This window comes from Arabidopsis thaliana, chromosome 3, assembly GCF_000001735.4.
Source record: "Arabidopsis thaliana chromosome 3, partial sequence".
NCBI lineage: Eukaryota > Viridiplantae > Streptophyta > Magnoliopsida > Brassicales > Brassicaceae > Arabidopsis > Arabidopsis thaliana.
The window spans coordinates 8,108,788-8,131,239 of record NC_003074.8 but is presented as its reverse complement, the minus strand read 5'-3'; the positions used below and the strand labels follow the sequence as shown (position 1 = coordinate 8,131,239).

General features: G+C 33.8%; 6 protein-coding genes and 1 pseudogene across 9 annotated transcripts; 4 read left to right on the top strand and 3 right to left on the bottom strand.

The window, feature by feature from the left end:
- Window positions 1-109: 109 nt before the first annotated feature.
- AT3G22935 (uncharacterized protein) lies at window positions 110-849 on the bottom strand (the record flags this gene model as incomplete). The annotated part of the gene is made up of 2 exons (NM_001338605.1): window positions 110-507; window positions 774-849. The coding sequence occupies 2 exons, from the start codon at window positions 847-849 to the stop codon at window positions 110-112; spliced, it is 474 nt and encodes a 157-aa protein (NP_001325463.1).
- On the top strand, window positions 333-971 carry AT3G22937 (annotated as a pseudogene). The gene has a single exon.
- A 4,337-nt stretch (window positions 972-5,308) lies between these two features.
- CML11 (calmodulin-like 11) lies at window positions 5,309-7,220 on the top strand. Of its 2 annotated transcripts, NM_113193.2 has the most exons (3): window positions 5,309-5,707; window positions 5,794-5,874; window positions 6,817-7,220. In NM_113193.2, exons 1-3 carry the CDS (start codon window positions 5,405-5,407, stop codon window positions 6,952-6,954), a joined length of 522 nt encoding a protein of 173 aa, NP_188933.1. In that variant the 5' UTR covers window positions 5,309-5,404; the 3' UTR covers window positions 6,955-7,220. The 2 variants fall into 2 exon arrangements, with proteins under 2 accessions (NP_188933.1, NP_001325462.1); NM_001338604.1 differs by lacking the exon at window positions 6,817-7,220 and having other exon boundaries at window positions 5,794-6,816.
- Window positions 7,221-7,807: 587 nt separating this feature from the next.
- On the top strand, window positions 7,808-8,642 carry AT3G22920 (Cyclophilin-like peptidyl-prolyl cis-trans isomerase family protein). The gene has a single exon (NM_113192.2). The coding sequence runs from the start codon at window positions 7,829-7,831 to the stop codon at window positions 8,525-8,527; it is 699 nt and encodes a 232-aa protein (NP_188932.1). The 5' UTR covers window positions 7,808-7,828; the 3' UTR covers window positions 8,528-8,642.
- A 3,107-nt stretch (window positions 8,643-11,749) lies between these two features.
- On the top strand, window positions 11,750-14,948 carry AT3G22910 (ATPase E1-E2 type family protein / haloacid dehalogenase-like hydrolase family protein). The gene has a single exon (NM_113191.2). The coding sequence runs from the start codon at window positions 11,852-11,854 to the stop codon at window positions 14,903-14,905; it is 3,054 nt and encodes a 1,017-aa protein (NP_188931.1). The 5' UTR covers window positions 11,750-11,851; the 3' UTR covers window positions 14,906-14,948.
- Window positions 14,949-14,986: 38 nt separating this feature from the next.
- Window positions 14,987-16,175, bottom strand: NRPD7 (RNA polymerase Rpb7-like, N-terminal domain-containing protein). Of its 2 annotated transcripts, none has more exons than NM_113190.3 (2): window positions 15,971-16,175; window positions 14,987-15,605 (listed from the first exon to the last, which is right to left on the bottom strand). In NM_113190.3, the coding sequence occupies exon 2, from the start codon at window positions 15,593-15,595 to the stop codon at window positions 15,071-15,073; it is 525 nt and encodes a 174-aa protein (NP_566719.1). In that variant the 5' UTR covers window positions 15,596-15,605; window positions 15,971-16,175; the 3' UTR covers window positions 14,987-15,070. The 2 variants fall into 2 exon arrangements, with proteins under 2 accessions (NP_566719.1, NP_001326806.1); NM_001338603.1 differs by having other exon boundaries at window positions 15,961-16,063.
- Window positions 16,176-16,215: 40 nt separating this feature from the next.
- APS1 (ATP sulfurylase 1) lies at window positions 16,216-18,626 on the bottom strand. Its single transcript, NM_113189.5, has 5 exons — window positions 17,904-18,626; window positions 17,234-17,639; window positions 16,886-17,146; window positions 16,726-16,812; window positions 16,216-16,643 (listed from the first exon to the last, which is right to left on the bottom strand). Exons 1-5 carry the CDS (start codon window positions 18,401-18,403, stop codon window positions 16,506-16,508), a joined length of 1,392 nt encoding a protein of 463 aa, NP_188929.1. The 5' UTR covers window positions 18,404-18,626; the 3' UTR covers window positions 16,216-16,505.
- Between the last annotated feature and the right edge of the window lie 3,826 nt (window positions 18,627-22,452).

Genomic DNA, 22,452 nt, shown 5'->3' with positions numbered 1-22,452 from the left:
GAAACACAACATATTATTTAATTAAACACAACATATTATTTTATTCTTCATTAATTAATATAATATTACAATCGATAAACCAAACATAATAAAAATAAATTACATCGTACTAATTCTCAGAATTAGTATATTGCGACCACAAATGTTTAATTAAAGCATTTCTAAGTTCAATATGAGCTTCTCGGTCTTTAATTTGTCGGTGCCGAGCCAAAAATTCTTGAAATCGAGTATCATCATCACCCGTCATCTCAACTTCTTCAATTGGAACTTCGACCCGTTCTTCAATTGGTGCATCAATATCACGCTCATCTTCGATGATCATATTATGCATTATGATACAAGATGTCATTATATCATGTAATATTGTTTTATTCCATAAGCGTGATGGCCCCGTTACGTCATCTTCATCATTTTCAATCAATACCGAGTCATCACCTTCCCCTGGTATGAATTCAATTGATCTAAATATGGATAGTGAAGATGCCAATTTTAGTTTATCTTCAAGGCCTATGAGTTTGAAAAAAGCAAAGCGAAAACAACAATCTGAAGAACAGTTTAAACAACTTTTGGAGCAAAATGATAAACTTATCAAAGCTATTACTAAAGGTACTTCTGAAAGAAATGAAATTCAAAGGCAGAAGATCGAGGTAGCTAGAATGAAAGAAGAGAATAAAATATTATTTGCAGATTTGAATTCTATAACTGATCCATCCTCTCGTGCATATATTGAAAATGAGAGAAAAAGAATTTTGGAAAAAAGAGCGCAAACAAACCAACATGAAGAAGATGGTGAAGGCTCCCAATATCATGGATCTCAATATCGAGCATCTCATTATCAAGAAAGTCCATTTCATGGAAAACAAGTTCAAGGAGAACCGGATCAAGGTGAAGACCAAAGATCACCAAATAACCAAGAAGATTTTACCCAATATTATAATTATCTTAGCGGAACCGGAAATAATTTTCCTTAACCATTTGTGAAGCTTTTGTTATGTTTTTAAAACATATCTCGTTGCATTTAGTTTTTATGTTTGTGTGGTTTAAATTTTTTAATTATGTTATAAATGTATAATTTATTTTATTGTATTTTCAATCAACTTCGGTATTAGTTTTAATATTTTCTACTAATCCATCATTTTATTACATTAAAGATTACAAAAATAGTACTTATAAATTATTTTTTAGTTACAAGCCTTAGTTAGATTACTTAAATCTCATTACAAATCATATATAATCTATTATAACTAAATAAGCTATTTTAATATATAATAATGTTAACACAAAAGAAAAAATTATTATTTTAATATTTGCCGTGGCTATAATAGTGCACCAAATATAGTGTTACACTGTAAAAAAAAGAGAATCACACTATTATAGTGCAAATTATACTGTCTGATTGGAGTGAAAAAGTAAACATGCCCACGTTATTTTAACGTTTTCCCGTGGCGTTGGACTTGGCCTAACAACTCCGTTGGAAGATGAGAGATCGTCATTGCTTCAATCTGACGAGCAAGTTTCATTTTTTACACGAATTGGAGTTTGTTTGGTAGGGTTCAGAGAATTCACAGAGACGAAGAGGAAAAGTTGTAAACGAGGAAGGTCGATTAAAGGTTAATGGGCCTGTATACCAAATGTTTAACGGCCCATTATGGCTTTCTTCACTGTGTTATTTTTGGTCATTAAACGACTGTTCTTTGTTTATAAGCATAAACATAAACCACATTTAACAATCAAAATTGCAATTTCAAAGAAAAATAGAGTTACTTGGTGGCATGGTGGGTCAGCTAGTATTCGACTGACAATGTCAGTTTCTATAACCTTTTCAAGAGAACGAAACTACGTTTGATTTATCAATCTTTATAGCAATAATCTCCGTACAATATTACATATGATGAATCTGTAATGCCATCTCTGAGTCTCGACCACTCATTAAGATCTTGGACGGGTGACAAAAGAGTGAAACCGCGTACCAAGCTGTGCGAGCTGTTTTCTTTCCATTTTTAATTTCAGTCACTAAAAAAAGATTAAGGCCAAAGACAAATCAATTGTTGGATACTGAAATAATTTAATTATTCGATTGTTTATTTATTTGATAGAATATACATCAAATTAGGAGAGATCAATTCGGATGAACCACACACTTCTCATTGTCAATTTGACATTTTTGAATTAACCAAAAAAGAAAAAAAAAAACTAGAGAGAAATGATGAAATAGTGTTAAATTGCGTACGTCAACATGATATGTACAAAGGACCACGAAATCCATCTACAATATTTGGACGACTTTTAGAATTTCGTCTATCACAATTCTCATTTGTTTATCATATTTTCCATTTCTATTTATAAACATTAAGTGACGAAATTTTTATTCATACTCATTAAGAACTAATCGGTATAACATAAACTGTATAGATGTTGCTCTTTTTTATAGTCTTCATTGTAAAAAAAGAAAAGTACATGTTTTGACTTCAAACTAATCATAACCAAAAGTTTTGACAAAATTGATTAATGAGGAAATAATCAGTGAATAGGTCCATGAGTCCATGGCCATTAAAATAGAGAGTAAACCAACTATATACTGTATGATGAACCGGTCTAAATAATATAGATTTAAATGGCAAAAAAATCCCATTTTTCAGTCTCTTTGATCAGATTGGGATTAGGTTAGACCTCATATTTTAACCCTAATTCAGATGACAAGTACTCTAACTAAATCTAACTATTATTTCACATCATTATGTAAATGTGTACTCAAAAACACACTAGTACGATTTATAGTGTACCTTCTTAATATATACGGCATTAAATTGTTTTCAACCCCTTAAAAGATGCCATTCAACATCTACAATAATCTTTGCGGGACAAAAAAGGTCAAATACAAAAGACAAAACTAAAAGCAATAACATTAATTGGGTCATATACAACTTTACATTTAGCACTTTTGACTTTACAAAATCAAAACGCATCCAAACACTATACGTAAGCTTGTGTAATAGTTAGTGTAATGATAATGGTACCATAAAGCTAGCATTACTAAATTATATCAAGACCATGTAAACAAGAATACGGTTGATTATTTAAATTGTTGTGTACAAAAGTTATTAAATCACTAAGTTCTATCAAGACCATATCAATCAAAAAAAGAACTTGCTCATTTAAATGATTGTATATTCGTATCGTTATCGTATGCATCATTTCCTCCCTTTAATATTTTCGAATATCTACATTCTAGTCAAGTCAACATGTTGCGATGGAGGAAAAGTTCAATAGTATTGAATTTAGGTCTTGGGAATCACCAGATCCCTGTACAGTTGGAATTTTAGTCATAAATTTTGTATAGAAATAAAACCATAATATATGAGGTTCAAATTCTAATAGTTTAGGATTCAATGCGATCATTTAACACTTCGAAATCCTATCCGAGTTGAAGTTAACTTCTTCTTTTTTTGGACAAATTTAAAGATAAACTTAATTTCCTCTTTTGTATAGGTAATAGGTTAAAGGGGTTAAGAAATTGTTTCAGGTTTACGTATTTCATATGTAGAAATATTACTGAATCATATCAAAATGTCTTTTTTTTTTTGTGTGTCTGATTTTGGTCCAGATAGATTCTGAATTGTTTTAATCACTCTTACGCATTAGATTCTGTCTTTTTTCCACAATGGCTAATTTGATTAAGAACCTAAATGATTGTTTGCGACACGGCCAATTCAGCTTAGTCAACAAGTTTAAGCATGCATTTAGATGTCGGTATCATTATGCAAAGTCTACACAAAATGGTGTGTGATTCGTTGAAGCTGAGTCAGCTTTTAATTTAATTAGAAAAGTCTTTATCTACACAAAGTCGCAAACTATTAATAGTAATATGAAAATATTCTTAGATGAACTTTGCAAATTGCAACACCTTCATACAATTTCAAATGTAACTTACATAATCAATTAATCAAGTACATTTTAAAAAAAAATATTTTGTAAAAATTATAATTGTGAAACTTAGGATTTTTTTTCTTTCTGTCGAACTATATTTATAGATTATAATGCAATAACTGAAAATAAGATTACAAGAAACAGATTAACCACAAGATGTACATTTTTCTTGGCAACATATATATATATGTGTAGAAGATTCAAAAAGTACGATTTGCTTCTAAATAAATGATGGTTGTTTTATCAAATTACACATTTATTCAAAATAAATCAAGAAAATGACTAAATTGAGGAATAAAAGAGATCGACACGTTTTCCCGTAACGCAAGTGCTCGGTCTACCTATTTCAATGCTCTTTGTCTCCTCGTCATCTATCTTACAGCTGTTGAAACCCACACCCATTTATTTTACATATACACATACTTCATGTTTTTATAATTTTTTTTTTTTTTTTTTACTATAACAAATTACTACATACTCTTCGTCTATTCCTTGGGTTTCACAAAACAAATAGTATCGTTTTTGAAACTCTACTTTCATTTCACAAAAAGTAATTTTGTATTTTTAAATCAAATTTCAAATTTTTTCTCTATTTTTAATTTATTTAGAGAAGAAAAATTAGTTTGAATATTGTAACAAAGAAAATTGTAAGTTTTTTTCTTATTTTAAAAATTTACGTAAAAATAGTAAAATAACACTATTTAAACAGAGAAGACAATTCACAACCCATCTGCATAATGTCTTTGCTTGGTATTATATGTATTTTGTGCGACAAAAATTGTTTTTTTTTTTTTTTTACCACACTATAGTAACTTTCAAGAATATTGACGTGATTCTGATCTTCAAGGCTTTCAAGTTAGCCGTGTATAATAAGAAAACAAATATATAATATTACGAGTACAAAAAGAATTTTTAAAGAGTTTCAATCAAATTACTAGTTAGCCTAAAAATATCCCTTTCAAAAAAAAAAAAAGCTCTAAGTTCGTATAAAACTTTGTTAAAGGAAATAATATTTTGAATCATGTGACTGGAATTAAAATTCCAAATAAATAATTGGGAAATTTACTAGGGAGACCCATATTTTAGGTTTAATTACTAGAATGATATATCAAAAATGTGAGTTATATGAGTAATATTTTGGTCTAAAATATCCTTTATTTGCTTTGTTAGGAAAAATAATATTACAGGAATGCCATTATTATTTAATTTCAGCATGGCAAAAAGAATAATTTTATTTACGAAAATGCCACTCCAGTATTTTATTTCCAATAATTTGTGCAATATAACTTTTAATGAAAAGAAGTGGAAAAAGGTGAATGAGTCCAAAGCAAGAAAGTCGCAAAGACTTCTACAAATAAGAAAACAGAATGAGAGTTGAAGCACTTCAAAGCTTTTCAGCTCTCTCTCTTCTCTTCTCTTCTCTTCTCTTCTCTTCTCTTTTCTCTCTGAAGAAGACTACTAAGCAAGTTTTAATTGGATGGAAGAAATTCAACAACAACAACAACAACAACAACAACAACAACAACAACAACAACAACAACAACAACAACAACAAGAACTGACGCAAGAACAGATAATGGAGTTCAAAGAGGCTTTTTGTCTATTCGACAAAGATGGTGATGGATGCATCACTGCTGATGAACTTGCCACTGTGATCCGCTCATTGGATCAGAACCCTACCGAGCAAGAACTTCAAGATATGATCACTGAGATCGACTCCGATGGCAACGGCACCATCGAATTTTCGGAGTTTCTCAACCTCATGGCTAACCAACTCCAGGTTCAATTCTAAAATGTTACATCAATGAAGCATATTTGTTTTTAACATATATTGATTGTTTTTTTTTTGTTTTTTTGTGGTTATAGGAAACTGATGCAGATGAAGAGCTGAAAGAAGCATTCAAAGTGTTTGACAAAGACCAAAATGGTTACATCTCTGCCAGTGAGGTAAGCAAATAATTTACTCTTTCTTCTCTTAATTCTAATTCATACTAATACTCCTTTAATTAATGATTGGAAGCATAAAAAGGAGTATGTTACTTATGTGTTAACTGATTGTAGTATTATTTTGTCTAGTTTCGTTACATGAACCAATTTTTCAAAAAACAAATAGTATTAATTTTTTATTTTACTTGAGTTGAGTAGAACACAAGCTCGGAATTTAGATTTATGTATTTTCTTATTTTTATCAACAATTGTGCATTTAGTTAGAAAATGACAACAAATTGATAGCTAAATCAAGGTTAGAATCTTTTGAATTAATGAAAACATCAGATCACAAGTCTAGACGATATTTCGAGTTTTACAAGAGATCCTTTATGTGTCTTATTCATAACTTGGAGCAGAAAATGACAACAAGATATGGCTAATTATGTTTTTCTTAATTAATTGAAAAGTGTCTTGTGTCGTAAAAAGCTAAATTGTTTGAGGCTTCGAGCTAGCTGGCATTATGACTTTTTGGAGATAACGAGGTCAAAAGAAATATTTAAAAATATTGATAACATTTAGTAAAATGTGTTTATGATTCTATTGGTTTATTGGGCAGAGCATATGTCTCACTTAAGCGTAAATAATATGTTTATACTTTCACACCCAGTTTCTTCTTCTTAATCATGCATTTTCGTTCGAATATATAGTTCAACATTTTTGCTCTTGGAATATAAGAACTCAACAAAGACTAGTATTCATCTATTACATTTATTTTTACAATTTAGTTAGAGTTGCTCTTTTTTCCCTATCTTTTTGTTTCTGAATTTCATAGATTTATTTATCTACAAAAACTATTCGACGGACGATATCTTATGCATTGGCCATGATCCATGCTTAACAATAAACATCATTAGTAGATAGTAATTCTATAATCTTTGTAATTTTGATATATAATTACAGTTGAGGCATGTGATGATTAATCTTGGGGAGAAGCTAACAGATGAAGAGGTTGATCAAATGATAAAAGAGGCAGATTTGGATGGTGATGGCCAAGTCAATTATGATGAATTTGTCAGGATGATGATGATCAATGGTTAAAAAATCCTAATCATTTTTACTCTTCATTGTATTATCTTTTATAAATTTGTTTAATCCTTCTTCTTTTTTCGGAATATCGCATTATAAATTAATCTTAAGCTTTTATATTCAATTGAACAAGTAGATTTTTCTTTTAGGCGTGTGGATTCTTACTATGTATCTGATGTATAGTGTGTTTCTTTCAGTCGATGTGAAGTTTGTCCAAATTTTAGTGCGTGACTTTGACCAAGAGATATATATGCTTCTATGAGACGAATAGCCGAATATAATCAACGAATAAGCCATTTACAAATTATAACCAACCAGTATGGACCAATGGGCTGAAATATACCAAGCCCAACCAGGTTTAGCATTATACAACCGCTATTTATACAATTTCAGTTACAACTACAAAATTGATGTAAAATAAATTTTACTAGTTCTTTCCCCACTAATTTGTTTTAGATTTACATGTGATCTAAATATATATACTATCATATCATTGAGTTCAACCATACTAAAATAATAAGAACTAGAGATATGATTTGGATGAATATATTCTTCATCACTTCTTTTTTTTTGGTGATCGAAAGTACTGTATAAAAAGAGATGGATTCACAAATACTTGGGCTTTAATTATCCAATATGAAATTGTTATTATTGACTAGCAAGTTTCTCTGAATTTTAAGTTTTTAACATTACTTAAAGATTTTTTTTCTTTATTGGGCTTATAAAGCCCTTCAACTGTTGGATTTAGTTTTCCTAAACTAAATAGCAATTGTACAAGGAAAATCTATATTATTGATATATAAGAACTATTTGCTCCATTATGGTATTTACGTTATAAAAATTGTGCTAAACCATAGAAACCCTAATACTAGATTTCTCTCCGACAATGGCTAACCCTAAAGTTTTCTTTGATTTGACCGTGGATGGCAAACCCGCTGGTCGGATCGTGATAGAGCTCTTCGCTGACTTGACTCCACGGACGGCGGAGAACTTCAGGGGTCTGTGTACCGGCGAGAGAGGCATCGGAAAGTGTGGTAAACCAATCCACTACAAAGGATCAACCTTCGACCATATTGTTCCCGATCTCATGTGGTGTGGAGGAGATATCATCTTCGAAAACGAACCCATCCACAGCGAAGAATTAGACGACGAGTACTTTATCTTGAACCACGAAGACGGTCCAGGTATCATCTCCATGGCCGACTCCAACGGATCTCAGTTCCAAATCCACATGAAGGACTATGGCTTGCAAGTGGACGGTGATCACGTTGTGATCGGCAAAGTTGTTGAAGGATTGGATCTTATGAGGAACATTGAGAAGGAGGTCATAACTACGACAACAAGGACGCCTTCAAAGCCTGTGGTGATCGCGGACTGCGGTGAGCTTTCAGATTATAGGTCAGAAAGATGTTATCTTATGAAGAACATTGAGAAGGAGGTCATAATTAAAACAGCAAAGGATAACAAGCCCGTGGTGATTGCGGACTGCGGTGGGCTTTCAGATGATAGATCTGAAAGATATTATCTTATAAATATAGTTGTTGCTTGCATGGTTTTGATGTGTTTTTGGTCTTGGTTCGTTTAATTTAGTTTTAACTTTTGGAGTTTAAGATAGCTAGCCTATCAATGAATGATAAGCATAAATTTTAGCTATTATTTGCTACTAAGAAAATCTGTTGTAAGCTCATAGAAGATATTTGCCATAGCATGTGTTGCTTAATATTTGGGTGTTTTGGTGTGTTTCGTGCATTCCGAGTTTGGTGTTCCCGTTTAAATTGGCTACCATTTAATATTGGAAAAATGTTTATCAGCTACACGAAGTACAACCGAACACATTGTCACACATGCAAATTTTAAAAATGTCTCGTTAGTTATACGAAGTATTGACATCACATACAGACATACACGAACAAACATAAGTAATGTTGCCAACACCATAATCATCATACTTTGATGTTTCGATCATCAAAATCTGGCATTGACTAATGTTGACCAAACAACATATTCATTTTTTTTTTAATAAATTGTGTTCTCAACTTTGTTCGGAGTTAGTTTTCTAAGAAAATGGAATTAGATTTGATTCAGTTTCTTCTACTTTTGGTAGGCTAGGATAGGAGGCTCCTTCGTTAGCATATATATGGGTATTATTCCGTTATCGTTTCGGATCAATCTTTTGTTCTTTTTTATGACTGAATAGTATAAATCTGAGCGGAATATTTGAGAATTGAAGAGCTGTTAAGGGGAATGATTTGATTTAGGGTTATATTAATTGTTTGTTGTGGATTAATGGAGTTGATAAATAAAATAGCTTTGGTTAGTTTGATTTTTTTAGCAGTTGGTGTTCCTTTAGTTAGTAGTGTTTTCAATTTTGATGTAGTTCCTTTTTTATAAGCTTAACAAAATTTTGATCGCAGATCATACAAATTACAAAGGATTGATTTACATCTAAGGATACTTACGCAAACCTGTGTACGCTAATGAGCTGGGAAGAAGGACCTTTGAAATGATCAAATTAGCTTTGCTAATGTAATGTAGAGAACACTATTCTTGTTGACAGTTTTTACTTTCTATGATGCTAAATTTTATCCGTGTGAATGGAAAAGCATGCTTCTATTGCAAGAACAAAACATCAGCGTCAGAGACTCAGAGAACAAAAGTGGACCGACTATACATAAGCCCAATACAAATAAAATGACTTTGGTCAACGGACGTTAAGAATTAAGAATTGACTTATATATAATTTGTAGTCAATAACAAATGACCACAGATTCTTCCACATTGGATAAGTTATAGTAATATGCTTCTTCTTTTTTATAATTGTTATTGCAGTAGCGTACTATCGAAGAAAAGTTATATGAACGACGGAAGTCTCAATTATAAACAAAAAAAAAGAACAGAATTTTTTGGGCCCCATAAAATGTTTATGATATGTATTTTTAGGGACTTCTTTTTTATCAAGAAGTTTTCGATTTCGATTTCACAAATGTCCAAGACAAGTTTTCGATTTCACAAATGTCCAACAGCCTAAAACTAAACCTGAATGGTAGATTTTACATGTTAAATTTCACTATCCATCATTCTTGAATCTTCATAATATGTTTATTTGTATTGGGCTTATGGCCTATAGGTTTTAAAGTGCAGCAAATATAGTTTGATAAAAAAAAGTTAAGCGAAAACCAGATGATTAAAAAACAAAACAAAAAATATCATCTACAAAGTGCAAAAGCAAAATACATGTGTTCAGCTATAAGTAATCCACAAATTAGTTAAAAAATTGGGTCAATTCTCAATTGTAAACTAACCATAACCCTATTTCGCCATAATATACCAATTTATTCCCAAATCTTTCCACTTTCTTATGACTCTTTGTTGCTTACGTCTTCTTCCTTATGTCATATCTAGCCATTTTTTTTGTTTCTCTTGACGGGAAATATATAACGTAGACGAAAATGTGATGAGTGGTTCCAACGAGGAATCCATTAATAGTGGTTGAGACTTGCTACATTAAGTCCCCATAGAAATTTTGGTTCTCATTTTCCTAAGTTATTATTGCTTATTAACTAAAATAAGCAATACCTTTAAATTCTTTCCACAACATATGAAATTTCTCTACGCCTGACGATCAGATTCGGATAATTCGAGGTGGAAAGCCCTGACTTCGTCAAAAAGTTACTGTCCACTTTTACAACTTTTTTTTTTTTTTGGTAACAACTTTACAACAATTCCAAGTAATTTGTTAGTAGGTAATAATATATAGCCAAAAAGTAACGTTTGGATAAACAAGATTGATAACGTAGGGTCTAGGTAATATGATTGATATCTAGTATTACGAGGACAAGTTTTATAGATTTTTCAAATAACTTGTGTATTCGAAACCACAAACTAGAACACATGAACAAGCCACAATATTTCCACTTGATGTAGGAGTTAATTAGGTTTTTAATAGTAAACGTGTCACCTTATTATTAAATAGATTTCATGTTAGGATCAGCCATTACTACAGTCTGAGATTAATTCGAATTTCACACGTATCAAACTCTTTAAATGTTTAATAAAGTATTTTGAAGAAGTTAATAGAAATAAATTAAAATTATCAAATTCAATAACTTAATCGTTAATCAAAGAATATACTATACTTACATGTATAAAAGTAGGCATGTCGATCGATATACCACTACTTGGCCAACTTTCTCTTATTTCCTTCATATTGATAATAACGAATGTTAGATATTACACCTAATAAAAACACGGTCTATACACACTTCATACATATCCTATATACTATAGTAAAAAAATACAGGTCATCTCTGTTTAAAAAAAAAAAAAAATTTATCCAGGTCAAAAGACTTTTGAGTTTTGAGTTTATCTTATAAAGCTCAAGCTGACACGTGTTTCCCTGAAAAAACTCGAAACTGTTTCGAACTGTTGCTTCTCAGAAATTTCACTGTTCAATTGGGATTTGGATCATTGAGAAAATCAAGCAAATATCTACTTAATTTATTTTTGGTTGACTTATTCTTTCGTGGATTAATATTTGATACTCATTCATTTATTCATTCATTTGGATTATTTTTGCTTAATTGAATAATATTTTTAATACTCCTCGATTTATAATGTTAAATTTATTTGTTGATTCATTCATTTTGTAATATTAATTGAGCTTTAAAAGCGTTAGATTTTTTTGGTGAATGTGGCTTTCGTTGTGATTGCTAGGAAACTTCGTGGATGCTACAAAAATGACCGACTAATGAACTAACTATAAAAAACCAACGCAGATTGTATTGACATCACAACATCAACTCTTGTTTTGCATTCTTACCCATCGCTTTCACAAAACAACAAATTTACAACTTTTGGTTTTCGTTCTATTTTCGGTTTATCAATTCCGGTTCAGCAAATACCAGAAACAATGCGGAGAAACGTATCTGATCATGCAGAGAAGAAGGACAAGGTGGGCGTTGAGGTTCTTCTGGAACTTCCCAAAACCCTAAGCAAATCAAACAAAAAATGGCAATTAGCATTGATCAAGCTCTACTGTTCAAGAACTCTCCTCAATTGCGCCAAACACGCTATCCGAAAACCCGGTTTGTTCCCTCGTTCTCTTTCATACACCGCCATTGATCTTGATCACCATCATGGAGATGATCACTTCAAGATTGATACTGAAACCTTAAACGATCTCGTCAAGAACAAGAACCAAGAGAAACTTGAGTCTCTTGGTGGTCCTAATGGCTTAGTCTCAGCTCTCAAGAGTAACACACGTCTCGGGATCAACGAAGAAGGTGATGAGATTCAACGTAGACGTTCAACGTTCGGGTCCAACACTTACACAAGACAACCATCGAAGGGTCTTTTCCATTTTGTGGTGGAAGCTTTCAAGGACTTAACGATTCTTATCCTTCTCGGTTGCGCAACGCTCTCTCTCGGGTTTGGTATCAAAGAGCATGGATTAAAAGAAGGATGGTACGATGGAGGAAGTATATTCGTAGCGGTTTTCTTGGTGGTAGCTGTCTCTGCGGTCAGCAACTTCAGACAGAACAGACAGTTTGATAAACTCTCTAAAGTAAGTAGTAACATTAAGATCGATGTTGTTAGAAACGGACGTCGTCAAGAGATTTCGATCTTTGATATTGTCGTTGGAGATATCGTTTGTTTGAACATCGGAGATCAAGTTCCAGCTGATGGAGTGTTCGTTGAAGGACATTTGTTACACGTTGATGAATCAAGCATGACTGGAGAAAGCGATCATGTCGAGGTTAGCCTAACCGGAAACACATTTTTGTTCTCCGGGACTAAAATAGCTGATGGGTTCGGTAAAATGGCGGTTACTTCCGTTGGGATGAACACAGCTTGGGGACAAATGATGAGTCATATCTCGCGTGACACTAACGAGCAAACTCCGTTGCAGTCTCGTCTCGATAAGCTTACTTCTTCCATAGGTAAAGTTGGTTTACTTGTAGCTTTCTTGGTTCTTTTGGTTCTGTTAATTCGTTACTTCACGGGAACCACGAAAGACGAGAGCGGAAACCGTGAGTATAACGGAAAGACTACGAAGAGCGATGAGATAGTGAACGCTGTGGTTAAGATGGTTGCAGCTGCGGTTACAATCATCGTAGTTGCGATACCTGAAGGATTGCCATTAGCTGTGACATTGACATTGGCGTATTCAATGAAGAGAATGATGAAAGATAATGCTATGGTGAGAAAGCTCTCTGCTTGTGAGACAATGGGCTCTGCAACGGTTATTTGTACCGATAAAACCGGTACTTTGACGCTTAACCAGATGAAGGTAACCGATTTCTGGTTCGGTCTCGAATCAGGAAAAGCTTCTTCTGTGTCTCAGAGAGTTGTTGAATTGTTTCATCAAGGAGTTGCAATGAACACTACAGGGAGTGTGTTTAAGGCTAAAGCAGGAACAGAGTATGAGTTCTCTGGTTCTCCAACGGAGAAAGCGATTCTTAGCTGGGCGGTTGAGGAACTGGAGATGGGTATGGAGAAAGTGATTGAAGAACATGATGTTGTTCATGTGGAAGGTTTCAATTCAGAGAAGAAGAGAAGTGGTGTGTTGATGAAGAAGAAAGGCGTAAACACAGAGAACAATGTTGTTCATTGGAAAGGAGCTGCTGAGAAGATTCTAGCTATGTGTTCAACGTTCTGTGATGGTTCTGGAGTTGTGAGAGAGATGAAAGAAGATGATAAGATTCAGTTTGAGAAGATTATTCAATCTATGGCAGCTAAATCTCTCCGTTGCATCGCCTTTGCGTATTCAGAAGACAATGAGGACAACAAGAAGTTGAAAGAAGAGAAGTTGAGCTTACTTGGGATCATTGGAATCAAAGATCCGTGTAGACCAGGAGTGAAGAAAGCTGTTGAGGATTGTCAATTCGCCGGTGTAAACATCAAAATGATCACCGGGGATAACATTTTCACGGCGAGAGCAATAGCTGTTGAGTGTGGAATCTTGACACCTGAAGATGAGATGAATAGTGAAGCTGTGTTAGAAGGAGAAAAGTTTCGAAACTACACTCAAGAAGAAAGATTAGAGAAAGTCGAAAGAATCAAAGTGATGGCGAGATCTTCACCCTTTGATAAGCTTCTTATGGTGAAATGTCTCAAGGAGTTAGGTCATGTGGTGGCGGTTACTGGAGATGGTACTAACGATGCACCAGCGTTGAAAGAAGCTGATATTGGACTTTCTATGGGGATTCAAGGTACGGAAGTAGCGAAAGAGAGCTCAGATATCGTGATTCTTGACGATAACTTTGCTTCTGTTGCAACGGTTTTGAAATGGGGAAGATGCGTGTACAACAATATTCAGAAGTTTATTCAGTTTCAGCTCACTGTCAATGTAGCTGCTCTAGTGATCAACTTCGTGGCTGCAGTTTCAGCTGGAGACGTTCCTTTGACAGCGGTTCAGTTACTGTGGGTTAATCTGATCATGGACACACTCGGTGCATTGGCTTTAGCTACAGAGAAGCCAACAAACGATCTTATGAAGAAGAAACCGATAGGGAGAGTGGCGCCATTGATCACAAACATCATGTGGAGGAATCTACTAGCTCAAGCGTTTTACCAAATCTCTGTGCTCTTGGTGCTTCAGTTTAGAGGAAGATCGATTTTCAACGTGACTGAGAAAGTGAAGAACACTTTGATCTTCAATACATTTGTGCTTTGTCAGGTGTTCAACGAGTTTAACGCTAGGAGTTTGGAGAAGAAGAATGTGTTTAAAGGGTTACACAAGAACAGACTCTTCATTGGAATTATAGTTGTGACTGTGGTTTTGCAAGTTGTGATGGTTGAGTTTCTCAAGAGATTTGCTGATACAGAGAGGCTAAACTTGGGTCAATGGGGAGTTTGCATTGCCATCGCAGCTGCATCGTGGCCGATTGGATGGTTAGTGAAGTCTGTTCCGGTTCCAGAGAGACACTTCTTTAGCTACCTGAAATGGAAGAAGAGATCATGAAAGAGGCTCTTGAATTGATCTTACATTAGTATATACATTATGAAGCATTGATTTGTTTTTTCTTTTAGTATGTTTAACAGATTTGAATAAAGATTGATCATTTTCATTGAACAGCGTTTTTACATAACATGTATATATAGAGTGAAAATTAAGATTACAATCTTTTTAGAACGGACCAAGATTGTCTCCATCGATGCTAGCCAAAGCCATGAAGTCTTTCTCTGCCTCTCTCCACTCGGTATCTAACACGACGAAACGAACTCTGGCACCGATTTGAATCCGGGACATGTACTGATTCATGAAAAACGGGTTCTCGCCTGGAATGAACTCGTAACCAGGCATTTTCATGTGTGATAGGTAAATGATTTCATAAGGGCCAGATTTCAAAAAGACACCAGTCTTGTGAACCTTGTGCACCACACCATGAACAATCTCTCCTTTAAACATCTTGAAGCAGATTCCGTTAAAAACTACGGGAAACTGAATTTCGCCGGTCTGTTCCTTGATCTTACCCTCACCGATGTTCTCAAGAATTGTCGGTGTTATCAAGTATCCAAGATCTTTTGTTGCTTTCTCTTTAGAAAAGGCTTCGAGTAGACGAATGACAATAGCTCTCTGAAGCATAAGGCCAGTGTCCATATCTTCAGCTGGAATCGTAACATCCCATGGCAATTTCACTTTGATGAACATTTTCTTCAGCCTGAAACAGTGACATTTCAAAGAATCAGAAGTAGTCAATCACATTTTCACTAAAGATTATGCATTCTACAGAAACAAGCTAACCAATTTTACCAAAGTGATCAACTTGAAGTTTTCTTTTAGACATTTTAACAAACACTTGGCATACATGTCAACCATTGAAATGAATCTCAAACAATAAAGAAGAATAAAAAAGTTTCCGACTTTTCAATTAAGCATCAAGCCACCATTAATTTACTATAAGCTTAGCACCGTTTGCATTGTGAAATGTGATCATATCATCGTTCTTCACAAACCCTAGAGTGAATTTATCTGAGAAATTGGTTTGACAGATCAAAAGATTAAGTAGCTCTAACTTGAAATTACCAAACGACGAAATCTGAAGCTCTAATGGAACGAACAACTTCGGAAACAGACACCGATTGTAGCGTCGGAGAAGAAAAACATCAGTCGTGAAATGACTCAGGAGACGAAACTTCGGGTTTGGTTATTTACAAATTAATAGGCCCATTACTACAAGAGGCCTTTGAAGGCCCATTACAACAATTGGGTACGACTACTAGAATACATATATGAAGTCAAAAGTGAGTGATTAAATGGCGAAAAAAAAAAAAAAAAAAGTGAGTGATTAAATAGAAAAAGATGTAGTCAAAAGTCAAAAATACGTAAATCCTTATATGTAAAAACAATCGTTTCATTAATATGGTACAAAGTTTGAGGCCCAAATATTACAAGTTTCGTAAATTATCTTGCAAACGAAAAACAGTCTTTTTTTCTTCTGTATTTTATTTGGAAAAAGGTCAAGCCAGATTATACATAGGCTTCTCTCCCAATACAACAATGATTGTTGCTACAAGGCTTCACAACACAAACGTTACAATTTGAAACGAACAGTTTTGTCTTACACCGGAACCACTTCTGGTAGTCTACCATTACCCGCCGGAGTCAAGCTCTCATAGTAATCCACCAGAACTTTCCATCCACCTGGGCACATAAAACCGTCTGGCGGGTTTTCGTTGTTCTTTGCCAATGTGCGCATCTAGAATAATCGAAAAACATTTAGAGGTTTGTTTTATAAACAAACTATGAAGAATTTTAACAATGTAGGACTGGTATATTACCTTAGTGCCGGAGATGAACAAGAAATCTTGAGGCCTCGAGGGATCGAAGAAAGCCATCTTGCCTTGCGTCTTGTCATATGCAGCAACCTGCAGTTACACCAAGGAATTAGATCTCTACATTGTCAAACAAAAAGTGTGAATCTTTTCGAATTGTATATACCCTGAAAGGAAGGATGTTGAGTCGTTCGAGTCCTGGTGCCATGCTTAGTACTTTCTTTCCATGATCAGCATCGTAAAGATCACGTTTCTCTACTGGATGACCCATCCCAGCAGGATCACGACCCACAATGTAAAAGTTAGCACCAGCATTGATTCTAGCCTTTGCGTGCCACTGCACTTCGGTTGGACCAGCGTAATGCATAGGTGACGGGAATATCGAAACCACTGTAGTCTCCGGATCGAGAACACCATCCTCTAGAACCTGTTTTACATTCATAAACACATTTAGCATTTCAAGATACACACACTCACACTCAAGAGACACACAACAATCAATAACTTTTTTTACCTTCTCGTGTTGCTTCATCCTCCAATCTAAAGGAACATCATCAGCCTTTGTAAACCCACCTAACGGATGAAGCAAAAGAATAGGGTTTTTGTAACCCATCTCAAGAAGTCTCCTACGAGTATCAGTCATAAGAAGAGCATGACCATTATGAACAGGATTCCTCAGCTGGAAAGCAAACACCGCATCCGCATTACGCTTCTCCAACTCTTTACGTAACTCAGCAGGCGAAAGCCTGAAACGATCAAGCCCATCATTGTACTTCACTGGCTCAAGAACCTCAAGATCACCCCCAATGAGCCAGTTTCCAGCATTAGTTATCGCCTCGTCTACGTAAGGCAAACCTGGAGCCGTCGTACCCCATGTTCTAGCTATCCTTTCTTCCTTTGGATGCTTATAAATCTCAATACTGATCAAACATAAAAACAAACAGATTTCAGTAACCAATTACACATATAGCCAAATTCTAATCTCAAGATTAATCAGATCTAGTCTAAGTCTAATCGTGAATACATAGTTATTAATTTATCGAGTATTACTTTATCGAGATTATACTGTATTTAACTAATCTCAAAGAGAGATAAGTTCAAAATCAAATTCAAATCTCAGTTTTCGTCTTCTCCAACAATCTATGATCTGAATTTGAATCTGAGTATGTTGAAGAAGGACTTACTCGCTGAGGATAGCGACGGGGTTACCATCGGAATTGAAAAGAGCGACACGTGTAGACTCGCCGATACGTGCTTTTTGTTCATCGTCAATAGCGAGAACAATAGGCACGGACATGTTAACGACGGAGCCGTCGTCAAGACGTAGCGAGTTAAAATGAAGAGTTTGGAGGAACTCGGATTCTCTCATGAAACCTCCGAGTGGACTTGCCCAGCCTTCGCTTAATACATGCATCCATTGCAAGTCAATCGCCGTCAGCTCAACACGTGGCAAATCCGCCGCCTCGTGTTTCTTCTCTCGCCGCTTTGGCTCTTCCACGATGAGCTCTACAAGCTTACCACCGTCGGGAGCGATTAATCCGGCTCGGATTGATCCTACGCGGCGGCGTAGGGATTTGGAAGGGAAGGAAACCGCGGCGAAGGGGAGATCGGAGTTTGGAGATGATTTGGTTAGTGGTTGAGAGAGGAATGGAGTTTTGCTTAAGACGGCAGCCATTGAAGCCATTGTTGAAGGTTTTGTTAGGCTATGGCTGCTTCAAGCTCTAATGGAGAGAGATAGAGATTTGGTTTGTTCCCAATTCAATTGGAAGTGAAAATTGGTTTTTATAGAGTTTATAGTAACGAAGGACCGTATCTTGGAATAATATTATGTACCTGGACAGAGATTAGTAATTAATTAAATTTTTTCACTGTGTAATTAAAATACTAATAGTGTGTAGTGTGACGTTTATAATAACGAGGTTACCTTATTGATATGATGCAGAGTCATTTTATAATTAAATAGTAGTATTCTTTCTTTAAAATAATTTATTCAGAGTTCATAACCAACTAGTTTGTATTATTATCGTTGTTATGTCATAATCCAAATTTTAATACGATAATCTGAGCGATCAAAGAAAAAAACATATTATTATTTTGCCTGTTTTTACTTTAGACTTTAAATCCTTCTGTATTATTCAATTGAATAAGTGACATAAATCTATGTACAAATTGATTTTCCCTTCTTAAAATAAAAAATTGCTCACCATATGTGGCAAAAACCAATGATACTTACTATGTATTTCCACTAATTACATTCTTATATATTCTTACTAATGATTTAATAACTTCAAACGCTTTAAACATGCCGTTTTGCTAATAAATTATATTTCTGTAATCTATTTTGAATTTTAGATATAATCGAATGATTTTTTTTTTTTTGGGATAAAGATAAAGATAATCGAACAAAACATGAAAAATAAAACCACATTTTTTCCAATATCTATTTGTGTTCATATGATTAGGTAAATGATGCAATTCTTTCATATTCCCATCTCAAGGGAAAGTCCAGAAATTATATATTTTTGGACATATTAATATAAGGATTACGGAATATTCAGAGTTGAAACAGTAATTAGAGATCAAATATAAATAGTAGTGATGTTTTTAGCAAATTAAAAAGGTATTAAAAAGTTAGGAAAGATGAGGTAAGGAAGGTGGACTGATGCTACAGTTGAATAGATCCAAGAATACGGTCAGGTTCGACCACCCATTTGCTTATTACACAAACCACTTGCTAATAGAATATTTAAACCACTCGATCTGCCACGTCACATCTCGAATATTTGTCCCCTCTTATTTTACTTTTTCATTTTCAGAATATTATTTTGCGTCAATCTTTAAAAAAAGAAAAATTAATGGAGATCACGAAATATGTCGACGTATTTACGATTTATGAGTTCAAATTGTTTTTACTGCTTTAAGCACCACTTGATCAATAAAATGTATAATTTCTTTGTAATTAATCTTTTCTAGGCTTAGCACGTATAAAATGTAATATATAGTTTTTTTCTTTCTTTCTAGAAATGTAAATATATATAGTTTCCCAGAGAAAGAAAAACAATATCGAAACTCGAAAGTACTAATTTGATAAGAGGGATAAATTTGATACGATTATAGTAATTTATTACGTTTAATTTAGAACATGTATTTTACATTTTAGCCGACTCATTGATTATACTATATATAAAAGCTCCTCAACTTTGACCTGACCAAGTGACAATACCAATTTGGATTCTTGACCCGAAGCTGCCACGAAATATGGAGTGTTTGATAAACTGACAATGATGTTCCTCAGGGCCACGTGGTAAATATTGTCAAAACTGGAAAGTTGGTAGACTGGTAGCTTTAGATGAATAATCTCCCAATCATTTCTTAACTATGTTTTCACTTCATCAAATTGTTGAATTCGTAGTACTCCAAGGTTACAACAAGTATACTCTTCTTATATTATTCGAGTTTTGTAAAATCATTTGGTGTCTTAACTCAAAGATTTGACTAATTCAAATTTTGTAAATACTTTAAGGTAATTAAAGGAATTGGATAATGTAGGACTTGATCAGTTTATTGGTGGCTGGGACCTCACATTCAACATGTGCCAAAATTAAACATTCATGATCGACCTACCTGCTTTTCTCTCATAATCATTATCCGGATAATTTAAAAAAAAAAACTATGCACAGACATATTTATTTATGAATTATAAAGTTTGTATCATAATTTCACAATTAACACGTTATAGTTTTCCTAAAGATGATCCATATAAATTGAAGAAGAGGTGATAAAGAAAATATGATCGAAGTCTCTTGACTAATCCGAGACTCCAAGTGTCCTGAAGAAAAATAAAAGAAGGAACATTCTAACTCCAATCCAAATGTCTTTAAGAAGACTTCATCAAATTATTACAAATGAAACGAATGGACATCATACGGATACTTTTTCTAACGGATGAAGAAGAACATAATAAAGACAAGGCTGCGTCTAACGCTGATTCAATAAGAACAAAACTTGTTCGATCCCGGCCTTTGGATCTCAATATGAAGACTTTATCGGTATACCTATGGGTCTTATATAAGTAGCAATGACATAACCGATGACTAGGCCCAAGTATTTGATGAAAAATTAGGCCCAAATTTCGTTGGCTTAACTCTAAAATCCCACTCATTATGCCAAGGAGATATGCTCGGAATGTTTCTTCATTTGTGAAGGTAATTGAAAATTGCACACGATGCCTATATTATTTTTTCAATAATATTTCTAATATCACTAACACACACAAAATTAGATTATTACATACATGTAATTACGAATTTTGGAAGAAATTTACATGTAATTACGAATTTTGTATGATATTTGCATTTAATGAGTTAGATGCCAATAAGCTGTACTTCGACCAAATTCATCAGTCTAGCTTATAAAAACCCACTAAAATGAGTTTCTTTACAAAAAAATTCGATACGGAATTTTTTTTTCGTTTGAAATTATATTGGTAAGGAAGTTTCATTTTAATGATTCATAAACTGAGCTGGTTTGGCTTATTTGAAGATTTTCTGTAGGCAATTTTATATCTCTTTTAAAAATATAAATCTCTAAAAAAAGTTTTAATTTTCTTTTTTAGAAATCTCTAAATTGGTTGATATTAAGCTGAAAAATTTCCCTTAATGTATTTTTTGGGTTAGACTTTGCTAAATCTTACGATGATCCTTAATATAGTCTCTTGCTTTAAAACTTAAAAAGCTTTCTTAAAGAAAATAAAATGTCTAAGTCATCTTTTAAAACGCACACACACACACACACACACGTATATATAAACGTACGTGATAAAAGAAAAAGGCAAAGAAATGCTGGACCTTTTCTTGGAGAAGTAAAAGTAACGGTTGGAGAAAATTGAATGTGATACGGAAGAGAGAGTGATACATTTTGGTGTAAATATATCCACAAATGTAATTATGTACATACAGACGAATTTCTTTTGTAACTGACGAACTAAAACCATTAAAGGAAAGTCTGAAAGAGACGAAAGCAACTTGGAGAATCTCATTTTTAAATTTGACAAAAAAAAAGAAAAAATTGTACATTCGGTGGAGTTTTCCCATACATATAGAAAAGCCAAAGTTTCAAAATCCCATTAACCGAATCATATCATCCCTTTAATAGACGTACCTATTAGTTGATGACGATCGCTGAGTTAAAAGCAAAAAAAAGGAAGAAGATATTGATGATCGTTTTTGTACTTGGCTACTAAAGAAATTTTGATCAAGCATGAGGCCGAGAAATGTTTCGATAATGAACAAAACTTATATTATTAACTTTGATTTTTACAATTAAAATGTAGTGATTTTGAGTCTTGACACTAGTTTATGTGTATTATCTTAAACATGCGAAGGGGACCATTTCCAGCAATGAAACAGTAAAAATTGACTTATCCGTATATCTCGTGTTTTCTTGGGTTTAATTTGAAACACTATTTGATTCTTCCATCACTCACCATGTTTCTGGTTATCTAAATGCATCTTTAAGATCCATGAGGCCATCCAAATTACAGAAAGCATCCATTTTTTTCGAGGCCAAATCCGAATGACTCCAAAGCCTAAAAGTCTTTTGCACAACATTTTTCTTAGAACAACCATCATTATTGTTCTAGTAAACTATTCAAAAAATTCAGATTCTTTATTTTTCTTCAAATTCTGATTAACAGCATATCTGTGGTTAATCTATCAGGAAGTAGAGTTTGAG

Bases quoted from the DNA above. Each gene is read 5' to 3' on its own strand.
- AT3G22920 (NM_113192.2), top strand. From the start codon at position 7,829: ATGGCTAACCCTAAAGTTTTCTTTGATTTGACCGTGGATGGCAAACCC.
- NRPD7 (NM_113190.3), bottom strand. From the start codon at position 15,595: ATGTTCATCAAAGTGAAATTGCCATGGGATGTTACGATTCCAGCTGAA.
- CML11 (NM_113193.2), top strand. From the start codon at position 5,405: ATGGAAGAAATTCAACAACAACAACAACAACAACAACAACAACAACAA. The intron at 5,708-5,793 runs GTTCAATTCTAA...TTGTGGTTATAG, and splicing joins TCATGGCTAACCAACTCCAG to GAAACTGATGCAGATGAAGA. The intron at 5,875-6,816 runs GTAAGCAAATAA...ATATAATTACAG, and splicing joins GTTACATCTCTGCCAGTGAG to TTGAGGCATGTGATGATTAA.
- APS1 (NM_113189.5), bottom strand. From the start codon at position 18,403: ATGGCTTCAATGGCTGCCGTCTTAAGCAAAACTCCATTCCTCTCTCAA. The intron at 17,147-17,233 runs GTAAAAAAAGTT...AATGTAAAACAG, and splicing joins GGATGAAGCAACACGAGAAG to GTTCTAGAGGATGGTGTTCT. The intron at 16,813-16,885 runs GTATATACAATT...GTGTAACTGCAG, and splicing joins TCAACATCCTTCCTTTCAGG to GTTGCTGCATATGACAAGAC.
- AT3G22910 (NM_113191.2), top strand. From the start codon at position 11,852: ATGCGGAGAAACGTATCTGATCATGCAGAGAAGAAGGACAAGGTGGGC.